Source organism: Lucilia sericata, unplaced genomic scaffold, assembly GCF_015586225.1.
Source record: "Lucilia sericata isolate MDLA Ls3-8-SP2 unplaced genomic scaffold, ASM1558622v1 Contig000109F_arrow, whole genome shotgun sequence".
In the NCBI taxonomy this organism is placed as follows: Eukaryota; Metazoa; Arthropoda; class Insecta; order Diptera; family Calliphoridae; genus Lucilia; species Lucilia sericata.
Genome location: NW_023994141.1, coordinates 141,073 through 155,000, shown reverse-complemented (window position 1 = coordinate 155,000; position 13,928 = coordinate 141,073). Strand labels below are relative to the sequence as shown.

The 13,928-nt window shown below is 28.7% G+C and overlaps 2 protein-coding genes across 2 annotated transcripts in view; one reads left to right on the top strand and one right to left on the bottom strand.

Moving 5' to 3' along the window:
* Positions 1–7,265, bottom strand: part of LOC119600263 (dorsal-ventral patterning protein tolloid) — a 67,342-nt gene extending 60,077 nt beyond the window's left edge. The window contains exon 1 of the mRNA XM_037950384.1: positions 6,556–7,265. The gene's annotated coding sequence lies outside the window, so the exon portion shown is untranslated. The remainder of the gene's footprint in view (positions 1–6,555) is intronic.
* Positions 7,266–12,394: 5,129 nt separating this feature from the next.
* Positions 12,395–13,885, top strand: LOC119600282 (methionine aminopeptidase 1). Its single transcript, XM_037950429.1, has 3 exons — positions 12,395–12,707; positions 12,763–13,509; positions 13,571–13,885. The coding sequence occupies exons 1-3, from the start codon at positions 12,554–12,556 to the stop codon at positions 13,801–13,803; spliced, it is 1,134 nt and encodes a 377-aa protein (XP_037806357.1). The 5' UTR covers positions 12,395–12,553; the 3' UTR covers positions 13,804–13,885.
* Positions 13,886–13,928: the final 43 nt, after the last annotated feature.

Below are 13,928 nucleotides of genomic sequence, written 5' to 3'. Positions count from 1 at the left end.
TACTTACTTACTGATACAGAAATCATTTTACTTCAATTTCTTTATGGGTGATGGATCAACTATGGGGGCCGATATTTTTGAAATTTGGTACAAATATTTTTAAAAATCTTGTTTTTAATCACTTTACATGTATTTTTAGGTGAAGACTGGAGTAAATTTATCGCGATTTGAAGCACTTTTACTCCTTCTATTTAGCAATATAGTCAGTCCACCGACGGACGGCATAGTTAGATAATCCTAGAATCTAATATAGACCCAGAATATACATAGTAGGTATTTATAGTACTTCTGGGGCAAAAAAAAAATATTTTTCAATGTTACAAACTTAATGACAAAACCAAAACACTCTTATCTTTTTTTTAAGGTGGGTATGAAAAAAAAGAAACATTTTATTTCTTTCACTGATAGAATGCAATAAATAATGACTTTTTACACTGAAATCATCATCATCATTCAATTGATTTCTACACTGACAATGTTCGCTGTTGTTGCATCAACAACCAACAACCTTTTAAACAAACAAACAGAAAAAACTAAAAGTTACCTGATGACTTTGATTGCATTGAAATCTTAAAACGATTGGCTTTATTGTCTATATATCGTTATAGTCCATGGTTGTTGTTATTGTTTTATTTATTTTGTTATATCTTTTCATTTTAAGTTTAACAAACAACCAGCAATCAAGTTTATTTGTTGCAACAACTCATTGCTACACGTACTTAAAGTCAGTACTTGCAATAAATTGATGAGCTGTTTCAATTTCTTTGCTTTTTTTTTTTTTTTTTGTTCTTATCTTTTACTCCATATTCTTACTGCTGGTGGAGTTTTTTTTTTTGTTTTTCTTCTTTTTTTGTTGTATTTATTTATCATAAGGGAGTTAGTGATTAAAAAGATATTTACGAGTATTTGTTGAGATAAATAACAGCCACAACAATCACAGAAACAACAACATGTAACAGCAACAGTAGCTGGAGTAGCCTGCTACTTCTCAGAATCTTAAAACAGGACACGTTAAACGTGCCTTATCACTTATTTATGCTTGAAGCAAAACAAAATATGTGGCACGCACTTTTTTTTATTAATTTGTGTTTGTTGTTGTTGTAAGTATAATGTGATTTTAAATTGTGGTTTTTAAATTTATGCATTTTATAAACAGATTTAACCCATTTTTTTGTTTTCTTTTAATAAGGGAGAGAGATTTTGAGTCAGATATTTGTATTAAGGATTTTTGAAAAAAAAAATCAATTACTTGTAAAGTATTGCACAGTGGGATTGAATGATAAGTGCCGGTTTGTTTTTCGAATACTAGAAATATGGAGCAGTCTATTGATTAATTGGACTATAAACTAGCCTTGTCTAGTTCAATAGTCTAGAACAGTCAGTTGACTAGTTAACTGACTAGTCTATGAAATATTCTGTTGATTAGTCTATTGATTAGAATTAGTATCGACTAGTAGTCTATGGACTTGTCTATGAACTAGTCTATTGTTTATCGGTTCACTATTCTGTTGGTTAGTCTACCGATTAATCTATGGAATAGTCTGTTGACTTGTCTATAGACTAGTCTATTGACTAGTTTTACTCGAAACGTTCCATTTGTATCTCATACAAATTTTGACCTTTTAATAAATTTTCTATTGATATAAACATTTTCTAACAATTATTAATTCCAGGAATTTCTATCATTTTACAATATTTAGTAAATACACTAAAAACATTAAATATTAAAAATGATATCTTAAAATGCCAGCAGGAGTATTATATACATACGTATTTATGTAGATATATTTGAATTTACAAAACAATTTACAATTTATAAATAAATTCACATTTTTATTTAAACAAACTAACACATACACACACATACACATTTTATTTTTAATTTATAAAAGAAAATTCCATATTGTTTTTGCATAAAAAAAGAACGAATAATAAATAATTGTCATGTTTACTAACAATCCAGTGCATGCATAAAACTATGCAAACAAATGTATTAAAATACAGGCGTATATCCCATATCCAATATACCAGCAGTATTTCAAAAGGAGTCAAGGTATAACTTTAAAAAAGGCGAATGAAAAAGCAAACTGAAGACTGACATTTACATACAGTAGTCTCTATGATTTTAGATTATCTAAAGTTTATATACTCTTTGTAATGAATAGAAAGTCAGTCATTACTTACATAAGTGTACCTAAGTAATCTAGAGAGTAGATACTTTAAATATTATACTCCGTAACATAGCAAATACATGATATATTTAGGTAACGTTATAACAGCGCCAAGACAACTTTATTTCTAAAATGTTGTATGTCATCTGAAAGTCCATTTTGTCAACTTTAAAATAACGGCTTAACATCTGACATATCGTTTTTCTTTTTCGAGATATATTCACCTTAAACATGAAAACTCATGATTTTCGGTATATTCATTGTATTTATACCATATACTACTATAATGCGGAGAATATTATGCTATGTAAATATTGTTTATAACGATCAAACTTATTGGATCCATACCTACATATGTATGTACATGAGGATGTTTCAAGCGACTCAAAATCACTTTCTGATTCGATTTAACGATGTCTGTCCATCCATCAACTTCAACGGATGATATCTCAGCAATTACAGCAGATTTTTAAACAATTTAAAAAGTCGTTTTATAGGAAAAAATTTAATTTTGGACTTGAGGACATATTTGGATTCAGCACAGCTCAATCCTTCAGATATCTGTGTTAAAAATTTGTCGGCCTGTTTTATTGATCCGTTTAGTAATCCCATATAATGCAGGCATGGATTATGTATATTTTTTTAAAAAGCTTCATTACATAAGACCACGTTACCGATCATGTTTTCTATAATTTTGTCGAGGGAGTAATTTTTACTCTGATGTAATGCATGGATGGATTACGTGGTCCTCATCTAGGACAACGCAATTTTAAATGGATTATGTTTTTTAATATGTTTTCATTAGAGTTGGACCAGTCCTAGTCCTTTAAAGAGTGCAGAATAGTCTGAATTTTTACAGGGGACAGCCACCCCAAACTGCAGGGTTCATAAATTTAGTGTAAAATATGCATCTATGCGAATGTGTGTGTGTGTTTGTGTATACATGTAACAGTGTACAAACACATATGTATGTAAATCTGCATATATTATTATAAAAACAACCAACAAAAACAATATGCACAACAATGAGTATGAAAATTTATTCCGGTTCCAGTAAAACATACATCGTACTCACTTGAACATCCATAAATAAAAATTTTCAAAGAGAAAAAAACGTAGAATAAATTCTTTGTTTTTGTTATTTTCATTTAAAGTTTTTTTTGTTTATAAAAATTATTATGATACATTTTGATTATAAATACTACACATACCCATCACACATAAATAGAGTACAATATTTATTATTATCATTATTGTACTCAAACACTCACTCGGCGTGTCTGTCTGTCACTCACTTAATCTCCCACACACAATGCACAATCAGTGACACACAAACGCATACACAAAGGTATACAAAAACACATAATAATTGCACTCTTAAACTAAAACTAAACTTGGGCTCTTCTCCTTCTTTAAGAAAAAAAAACTTTTATAAAGCCGCAAAATAATAAAAAATAATAATCGTAATAAAAGAAGGGAAAATTATAAATGCAATCAAAATGACGACAACAAAAACAACGATGTCAACAGAATAATTTGTTTTCTTTTATTTTGATTAAGCAAAAAAAAATCCAAGATCAAAGTAAAATACATACTAGAAGATACACTCAGAAAAGCACACGCTCTCACACAATAAAAACCAACAATTGTAGAAAAAAAAAAACAAATTGAAAACTTTTTTCTTCTTCTTTTTCTAAGAAAACGCATCTAAATTAATGTGTGCAGAAATGTATAGAATTGTATTAAAATAATAATAAAAAAACACAAACTAAATGCGAAAAAATATATTTGTAATACAAAGAAAAATACTACAACAAAAAACGTGTCGTTGTTATTTATAGATGAAAAATGCTAAATTGTAAGACGCAGCGACAATATTTCGTATCTCGTATCATAGTATTCGATGGGAGCAAAAAAAAAAATTTTTTTTAAATTTTTGAAAAAATTCAATTTTATACATTTATTGAAAACATACAGAATGACAGCTAGACGTACAGATGGACAGACTGAATGACAGGCAGGCTGAAAGGCAGACGACATAATACTCATACTCACAGTTGAAATAAACAAAATTGTTTTAAAGATAAGCTTTATTTATAATCACCATAATAAACAACACACACACTCACACATACACAGTTACTGTTACTGGCAACAGGGTCTCCAATATAAATATATCTGTATGTAACGCATCTTGCACAGTGGCTTGAGAGAAGAGAAAGAAGTTGTAAACAAAATAACGGTTTACAAGGGTTATAATTTTTCTTAACTAGTTCTAATGCGTAATATCCCTACGGAATAACTCTTATACAAATATTAAGCTTAAATCTTGAGTGCGTAAGCACTTAAACTGATCAGAAATCATTCTAAAAATAATGTAAAAATCGGGATAATATTAACACAAACCCCATGTAAAAATTGAGACTACTCCGAACACGCGTGTATAGAGTACTCTTCAAAAGACTAGGACTGGTCCAAAACTAATTCAAATGTATAAAAAAAAACATATTCCATTTAACATTATGATGTCCTTGGCGAGGTCCATGTAATAAACAAATGCATGGGACTACCTAAAACTACTGTCTTGCTAAAATTATGGGACTACTCCGCAACATGGTCCTATGTAATGCAGGTTATGGAACATGTTGTTTTCCAAGAAATAAACATGATCCATGCCTACATTACATAGTACTATAAAATGGATCTGTACTCTAATAATATTTACAGGGCAGTAGTTTAGGAATTAACCAAATAGATCATGTACTTCAATAATTTATGCAGGGTAGGACTGGACCAAAACAGATCCAAATATATGACAAAAAACATATTCAATTTAACATTGTGAAGTCCTATTAAAGGACCTCGTACTCCATCCATATGTCACATCAGAGTAATTCTAAAACTAATCCGCAACATAGTCCCATTTAATACAGGTCCACAAGCTGTTGTTTTCAAAAAAATAAACATGATCTACTAAACTACTAAACGGATCATGTACTTCAAAAATGTTTACAGGGGAGGAGTTGTGGGATTTCCTAAATGGACCATGTAATCCAATAATTTTAAGTATATATGTATATTAGGGTGGCCTCTTTAGAGGAAAAATATGTTACAAATATCCCTACCGAAAATCAAAGTTTAGATTAGATACCAATCCTCAAAGTTTTTGTACTGCGGTTAATATATGATGAACTGGATCGAAGTCAACTTTTTGTGCTAACAAAGTCGATTAAACGACATTATTGTAAAATCAAGAATCGATTTTGCAAAAAAAACAAATCGAAAAAAGTCGGGGAAAGTCGAAAAAATCGAGAAGAACCGAAAAAAGTAGAAAAATAATGAAATGTCGACAAAATAGATAAGTCGAAAAAAGTTTCAATAAATCGAAAAAAAGTCGAAAAGTGGATATTAAAAAACGCAGAAGTCGACTTTTCATAAATCGCAAAAAGTCGAAAATTCTTTTAGTTTTTAGTTCTCTGTTAAAAATTTAAACACAAAAAAATTTTGAATATTTTTGTAATCGCACATTGAAAGCCCTTTTCGAAGACCTTCAATGTGATACCAAATTGAATATAATTTCTTTATAATCCTTGCAAAAAACTTACTTTTGTAACTGAACTTTGACCTACAATACAGCCTTTAAACTGTTTATAATGACTCTTAGCTATTCATGTTGTCATGGGTGTCAAGATGAAGGTTCATGCAACTCTCATATTTAAATGTTCTCAATCTAAAAATAAGAATAAGAACATTTTCCAAAGAAAATTGTAAACATTTTTGAACAAATTTTCAAACAACTAACATTACAAAATGGAGTATGTCTCTAAATTCTATGAGCCAAAATTAATTTTACACTGAAATTTTTTAAAGCGTTTTTTATACAAAATTTGAAAATGAAATTTCCGTTAGAGATACTGAATAAGTGGGTAACAGAATTGAGGTAAATATTTTCTTTTCCAAACCACTGTGTGGCATTGTATATTGTCAACAATTTATTGATGAAACTGACACAACAAATACGAAAATATGTACCAATATGTACATACAAGTGTGTGTGCATATATGGATGTATAAATGTATGGATGGTTGGTCATAGAACTGATAAGACTTAAATATGAAAAATAACAATAATAAATAAAAAAATATAATACTACTATCATCATCACAATTCTAGTATCACTAATAGACACACAGATACCCATATGTATATACATACTATATCAAACATACGATCTTCCTTTATTTTTTTATTTTGGGAAAAATTATAACAAATAATACTATTTATATACATACTATATAAATAATTAAACTTAGGCAATTTGATTTAATTAGAGTTTATACAAGGGACAATTTGTAAAATTTAGAAATATGAATAATTACTTACCAGTTTTTTTAATTTAAAGAAGCCACGAAATGTTGAATTAAAATGCGTTATTTTGTTAAGTATGTAATTTGAAAAGCTACTTTTTTAAGTCTATAAAATATTACACTAACACTTTAACACACGCACACACAGTTATAACATTTATTGCAAAAAAAAAAGTACAAAACACTTCCGTTTTCCGTTTTATTCAACGTTACGTTAGTTTAATCAAACAACAAATCAAAAACACTCACAAGCACACTCGAATGCACTGGTTGAAACTAATATAAATTGATTTACTGTTTTACCGTTAAATTTTTTTGTTTTCTCCTTTCGATAAGTCGTTTTTCCCGTTAATAAATCTTTTGTTTTTTATTGCAATTTTTTTTTTTTTTGAAAAACAGTTTCGCGCGCTTCTGTTATTGTAGTTTTTTCTCTTATAAATGTCAACATAAACAAATAAATTGTTGCTAGAGTTTAAGCATTTACTATTCTTTATAACTGTTTTTATATATTCTTTTGATTGGTATTATCTTTTCGTATTGTTTTTTTTATTGTCTGCTAAATACTATTTCGTATTATTCCAATATATTTTTATTTGTTGCTATTTTTTTTACATTTATTTTTGTTTTTATTTTTCTCACATTTCACTTATTAGAATATAGTGTTTCTCTTCTATTTCAAAAAACAACCGTTACGTTTGGCAGCTCGAACTCAACTGAATTTACTGTTTAGTTTCCATTTACTTTCAACCATTTCAAACGAACGAGAACGTCAGACAGATTTCTACCGAACAGCATCCACAAACAACAGACAACAACCAGAATAAAAAGAAGAATCATCTTTCTTATTGCTGTTGTTGTTGTAGTTGTTTTCCCACATCGTATTTTCCTTGTAAACAACAAAGCATACAAGTATTCATAGAAGAATGTGTGTGCGTGCAACTGTGTGACGGAGATATGTTGCTGATGGATGCTGTCTGTTGCTGTTACAGCCAGGGATGGAAAATGTCGTACTATTTGAAATGTGACATATTAAATGCTTTTTATGTTCTAATTAATTTCGTACTATTTGAAATTTTGAAATGTGACATATTAAATGCTTTTTATGTTATAATTATTGCTGCTAAATATTAAGTCTCTAGATTAGTCTGTAAACCAGTCTTCTATTTTATCTAGATACTAATCTATGGGGTATGGGCTAGTGTTCGGCATAGTCAAAGAACACGTCTATGGACTATATGGAATATTATATGGAATAGTCGATACTAGTTAGTTAGTTAGTTAGTTAGTTAGTTAGTTAGTTAGTTAGTTAGTTAGTTAGTTAGTTAGTTAGTTAGTTAGTTAGTTAGTAGTTAGTTAGTTAGATAGTTAGTTAGTTAGTTAGTTAGTTAGTTAGTTAGTTAGTTAGTTAGTTAGTTAGTTAGATAGTTAGTTAGTTAGTTAGTTAGTAGTTAGTTAGTTAGTTAGTTAGTTAGTTAGTTAGTTAGTTAGTAGTTAGTTAGTTAGTTAGTTAGTTAGTTAGTTAGTTAGTTAGTTAGTTAGTTAGTAGTTAGTTAGTTAGTTAGTTAGTTAGTTAGTTAGTTAGTTAGTTAGTTAGTTAGTTAGTTAGTTAGTTAGTTAGTTAGTTAGTTAGTTAGTTAGTTAGTTAGTTAGTTAGTTAGTTAGTTAGTTAGTTAGTTAGTTAGTTAGTTAGTTAGTTAGTTAGTTAGTTAGTTAGTTAGTTAGTTAGTTAGTTAGTTAGTTAGTTAGTTAGTTAGTTAGTTAGTTAGTTAGTAGTTAGTTAGTTAGTTAGTTAGTTAGTTAGTTAGTTAGTTAGTTAGTTAGTAGTTAGTTAGTTAGTTAGTTAGTTAGTTAGTTAGTTAGTTAGTTAGTTAGTTAGTTAGTTAGTTAGTTAGTTAGTTAGTTAGTTAGTTAGTTAGTTAGTTAGTTAGTTAGTTAGTTAGTTAGTTAGTTAGTTAGTTAGTTAGTTAGTTAGTTAGTTAGTTAGTTAGTTAGTTAGTTAGTTAGTTAGTTAGTTAGTTAGTTAGTTAGTTAGTTAGTTAGTTAGTTAGTTAGTTAGTTAGTTAGTTAGTTAGTTAGTTAGTTAGTTAGTTAGTAGTTAGTTAGTTAGTTAGTTAGTTAGTTAGTTAGTTAGTTAGTTAGTTAGTTAGTTAGTTAGTAGTTAGTTAGTTAGTTAGTTAGTTAGTTAGTTAGTTAGTTAGTTAGTTAGTTAGTTAGTTAGTTAGTTAGTTAGTTAGTTAGTTAGTTAGTTAGTTAGTTAGTTAGTTAGTTAGTTAGTTAGTTAGTTAGTTAGTTAGTTAGTTAGTTAGTTAGTTAGTTAGTTAGTTAGTAGTAGTTAGTTAGTTAGTTAGTTAGTTAGTTAGTTAGTTAGTTAGTTAGTAGTTAGTTAGTTAGTTAGTTAGTTAGTTAGTTAGTTAGTTAGTTAGTTAGTTAGTTAGTTAGTTAGTAGTTAGTTAGTTAGTTAGTTAGTTAGTTAGTTAGTTAGTTAGTTAGTTAGTTAGTTAGTTAGTTAGTTAGTTAGTTAGTAGTAGTTAGTTAGTTAGTTAGTTAGTTAGTTAGTTAGTTAGTTAGTTAGTTAGTTAGTTAGTTAGTTAGTTAGTTAGTTAGTTAGTTAGTTAGTTAGTTAGTTAGTTAGTTAGTTAGTTAGTTAGTTAGTTAGTTAGTAGTTAGTTAGTTAGTTAGTTAGTTAGTTAGTTAGTTAGTTAGTTAGTTAGTAGTAGTTAGTTAGTTAGTTAGTTAGTTAGTTAGTTAGTAGTTAGTTAGTTAGTTAGTTAGTTAGTTAGTTAGTTAGTTAGTTAGTTAGTTAGTTAGTTAGTTAGTTAGTTAGTTAGTTAGTTAGTTAGTTAGTTAGTTAGTAGTTAGTTAGTTAGTTAGTTAGTTAGTTAGTTAGTAGTTAGTTAGTTAGTTAGTTAGTTAGTTAGTTAGTTAGTTAGTTAGTTAGTTAGTTAGTTAGTTAGTTAGTTAGTTAGTTAGTTAGTTAGTTAGTTAGTTAGTTAGTTAGTTAGTTAGTAGTTAGTTAGTTAGTTAGTTAGTTAGTTAGTTAGTTAGTTAGTTAGTTAGTTAGTTAGTTAGTTAGTAGTTAGTTAGTTAGTTAGTTAGTTAGTTAGTTAGTTAGTTAGTTAGTTAGTTAGTTAGTTAGTTAGTTAGTTAGTTAGTTAGTTAGTTAGTTAGTTAGTTAGTTAGTTAGTTAGTTAGTTAGTTAGTTAGTTAGTTAGTTAGTTAGTTAGTTAGTTAGTTAGTTAGTAGTTAGTTAGTTAGTTAGTTAGTTAGTTAGTTAGTTAGTTAGTTAGTTAGTTAGTTAGTTAGTTAGTTAGTTAGTTAGTTAGTGTTAGTTAGTTAGTTAGTTAGTTAGTTAGTTAGTTAGTTAGTTAGTTAGTTAGTTAGTTAGTTAGTTAGTTAGTTAGTTAGTTAGTTAGTTAGTTAGTTAGTTAGTTAGTTAGTTAGTTAGTTAGTTAGTTAGTTAGTTAGTTAGTTAGTTAGTTAGTTAGTTAGTTAGTTAGTTAGTTAGTTAGTTAGTTAGTTAGTTAGTTAGTTAGTTAGTTAGTTAGTTAGTTAGTTAGTTAGTAGTTAGTTAGTTAGTTAGTTAGTTAGTTAGTTAGTTAGTAGTTAGTTAGTTAGTTAGTAGTTAGTTAGTTAGTTAGTTAGTTAGTTAGTTAGTTAGTTAGTTAGTTAGTAGTTAGTTAGTTAGTTAGTTAGTTAGTTAGTTAGTTAGTTAGTTAGTTAGTTAGTTAGTTAGTTAGTTAGTTAGTTAGTTAGTTAGTTAGTTAGTTAGTTAGTTAGTTAGTTAGTTAGTTAGTTAGTTAGTTAGTAGTTAGTTAGTTAGTTAGTTAGTTAGTTAGTTAGTTAGTTAGTTAGTTAGTTAGTTAGTTAGTTAGTTAGTTAGTTAGTTAGTTAGTTAGTTAGTTAGTTAGTTAGTTAGTTAGTTAGTTAGTTAGTTAGTTAGTTAGTTAGTTAGTTAGTTAGTTAGTTAGTTAGTTAGTTAGTTAGTAGTTAGTTAGTTAGTAGTTAGTTAGTTAGTTAGTTAGTAGTTAGTTAGTTAGTTACGTTCATTTCACTGACTAGTGTTATGTACACTTTTTCGTCTAACTACTCAATTTTCCATGCCTGGTTACTCGATGTTGTTATTGCTTCTTGTTCATCTTTATTACAACAATAATATGTAGGTAAAGTACAGTGGTTTACAATAAGACCATCATCGTTCGTACACGTTTGTATATTAATTTCTGAGAATTTTCTTGATTTATTTTTGCGTGAACTTGGGTGAGGGTGCTTGCTGCCTTTTTATTGCTGGTAATTTACTGTAAGGTGTCACTTTCTTACCCTCATTCGCATTTTAGGTTTTATGCGGCTTAAGGGAAATTCCCTGCGTATTTATGGCCCACATGTTAGTCTGTCTGGGTAATTGGAAAAACGGTCTTAATATCAATTAGATTTTCTTATGAGACAAACAAACAAATTGTCTTTGAAATCTAATAAGGTGGTTGGTTGTTTGGGAGACGTCGCTTTTGTTTTAAATTCGATTTAAATCCTGCCATTAACCCATTGAGTGTGTGTCATACTAAAATGAAAGTAGAAAATGTGTTTTAATTTTTAATAAGTAAATTTCAAGCAAAATAATTAAAAAATTACATTTCTTACAAAAACAAAAATTATATAAATTAAAATATGTAATATAATAGAAATATTTTTAATTTGAAACTTTTTCCTTAAAAATAATTCAAGGAGATATTTTTTAATTTAAGGATTTTCAATATATAAAAATAAAAATCAAAATGTATTTTTTTAATGTCTACTTTTTCTTTAAGAAAACTTGTAATCAATTTTTTAGAACTTTTATTGGTAAAATTTTTTTATTTTAAAGAAAAAATTTTCAATTTTGATTCAATTTTTAATAAAAAAATGTCAGTCTCAAAAGCTTTTTATACAAAAAATTTAATAGTACAAGATTTATATAAAATTTACATTTTTTTAAAAGTTTTAATATGGAACATTTTTTATAAAAAAATTTTGTAACAAGAATGCTTTTAAAAATTATTAATTTTAAATTTTTTTATAAAAATATTTTAATATTAACAAATTTCTGTAAGGAACAGTTTAATATCGAAATTTGTAATTAAGAAAAAGATTAATATTGAACATTTTTATAAAGATGTTGACAAAAAATTCTTGGAATTTTAATATGGAAACTTTTTATATAAAAATAATCAATAGCAAAATTTTGTTTGGAAAAATTAGACATTTTTCAAACAAAAACTTAAATTTTTTTTTTCGTAAAAAAATAAATATTGAAATTTTGCTATAAAAATGAAATTTTTACTTCTATAGCGAAATTTTTAATAAAAAGATTAATATGAAGTATTTTCTATAAATTTCTATGTTGAAATTATTCTATTTAAAAAGTCCAATATCGAAATGTTTTTCCTATAAATAGAAAATTCAAAATCAAAATTTATTCTATTCAATTTATAAGAAAACTTTCAATGTTGAAATATTTTTAATTGTTATTATTTTTTATTAAAATTTTTTACAAAAAAGTTTTTTCTGACAAAAAATTAAATTTTGATTTTTTGTGTTAAAAAGAATAATTTTCGAATTTAATTTTATAACACTTTTATTTTACTTTCATGAGTAGTAGAAAATCATTTAGAAACTTGGCAGCAGTGGTTTTAGGTGAATCAATTATAAGGTGGAAACAGTTGTGGAACTATCACAATTATTACAAAAACAACATGCAAGATAAACTTTGTTTTGTTGTGTGAAACTGTCAAATTTGCCTATTGTTTTTGTTTGTGTTGACATTTCTTTTACAACAAACATAAGACTTTGACAGCTATAGTTTAAAATAAAATTATTAGTTAAGCTATGAATCCCACCTTGTAGTACACCTTTATGCAGATGTTTTCAAAGAAAATGCGGTGGTAGTCGAATAAACTATTTTTAGCTCATTTTTTTTAATAAATTGCATTTTATATAAACTTGCGGAATACAAACTTCAGTTGCAACAGAATTTTGGAAAAATGGCACACAAATGTGAAACTCCCGATTGTGGCAAAGAGGCGACTCTCCAATGTCCCACTTGTTTAAAAATGGGCATACCAGGCTCTTACTTTTGTACACAGGCATGTTTTAAGGGTTTCTGGAAGGAGCACAAGTTGATACATGCTTTGGCCGGTGAGTAAGAGGAAGAATTAAACGGAATTATTTTTTTAATTTCTATTTATTGTAGAGGGAGTAGCCAAACCCAAACAGTCCAATGAAGAGTGCGGTTATAATCCCTATCCCTACTACCGCTATACCGGTCCTTTGAGGCCCTATGAAAAAACTCCTAAAAGGGCAGTGCCCGAGAGCATAGAACGTCCAGATTATGCTGACCATCCTCAGGGTAGAGCCGCCTCTGAAGAGGCCATGAGGGGTAATACTTCTATTAAGGTTTTGGACGATGAGGAAATTGAGGCCATGCGTGTGGCCGGCCGTTTAGGTCGTGAATGTTTGGATGAAGCTGCCAAAGCAGTAGATGTAGGTGTTACCACAGATGAGTTGGATCGTTTGGTGCATGAGGCCGCCATTGAGAGAGATTGTTATCCTTCTCCCTTGAACTACTACAACTTTCCCAAGTCCTGTTGCACTTCTGTTAACGAAGTCATTTGCCACGGCATACCCGATTTGAGACCGCTCAAGGATGGTGATATTTGTAACATTGATGTTACCGTCTATCATCATGGTTTCCATGGCGATTTGAATGAAACCTTCTTTGTGGGTAATGTATCGGAAAAACACAAGAAACTGGTGCGTGTTACCTATGAGGCCTTATCGAAAGCCATAGAATTGGTGAGACCTGGTGTCAAGTACCGTGAGATAGGCAATGTTATACAAAAGTATGTGGCTCCTCATGGTTTTAGTGTGGTCAAGAGCTATTGCGGTCATGGTATCCACAGATTATTCCACACTGCCCCCAATGTGCCTCATTATGCAAGTAAGTTTGTTTTTATTTAAACAACTTTGAGAATTTTTTTATAATTTGTTAAATTTTCCAGAAAACTCGGCTGTTGGTGTTATGAAAGCGGGTCATTGCTTTACTATTGAACCCATGATTTCCGAGGGCGTGGCTAAGGCTGAACAATGGCCTGATGATTGGACTGCTGTTACAGCTGATGGTTTGTATTCGGCACAATTTGAACAGACTTTGCTGGTCACTGATACTGGTTGTGACATCTTAACAAAACGCCGCGAAAACAATGGCCAACCTTGGTTTATGGATAAAATGTAATTTGTCGCGGTAAAAGGACAATATTTTACAAAATCTATTGTATATTTTCAAAGTTTTTTTATAATAAACCAGTTTGATAAATTGTTTGCTCTTTTGTTAAAAGAACACTGCATTTTGTTTTATTC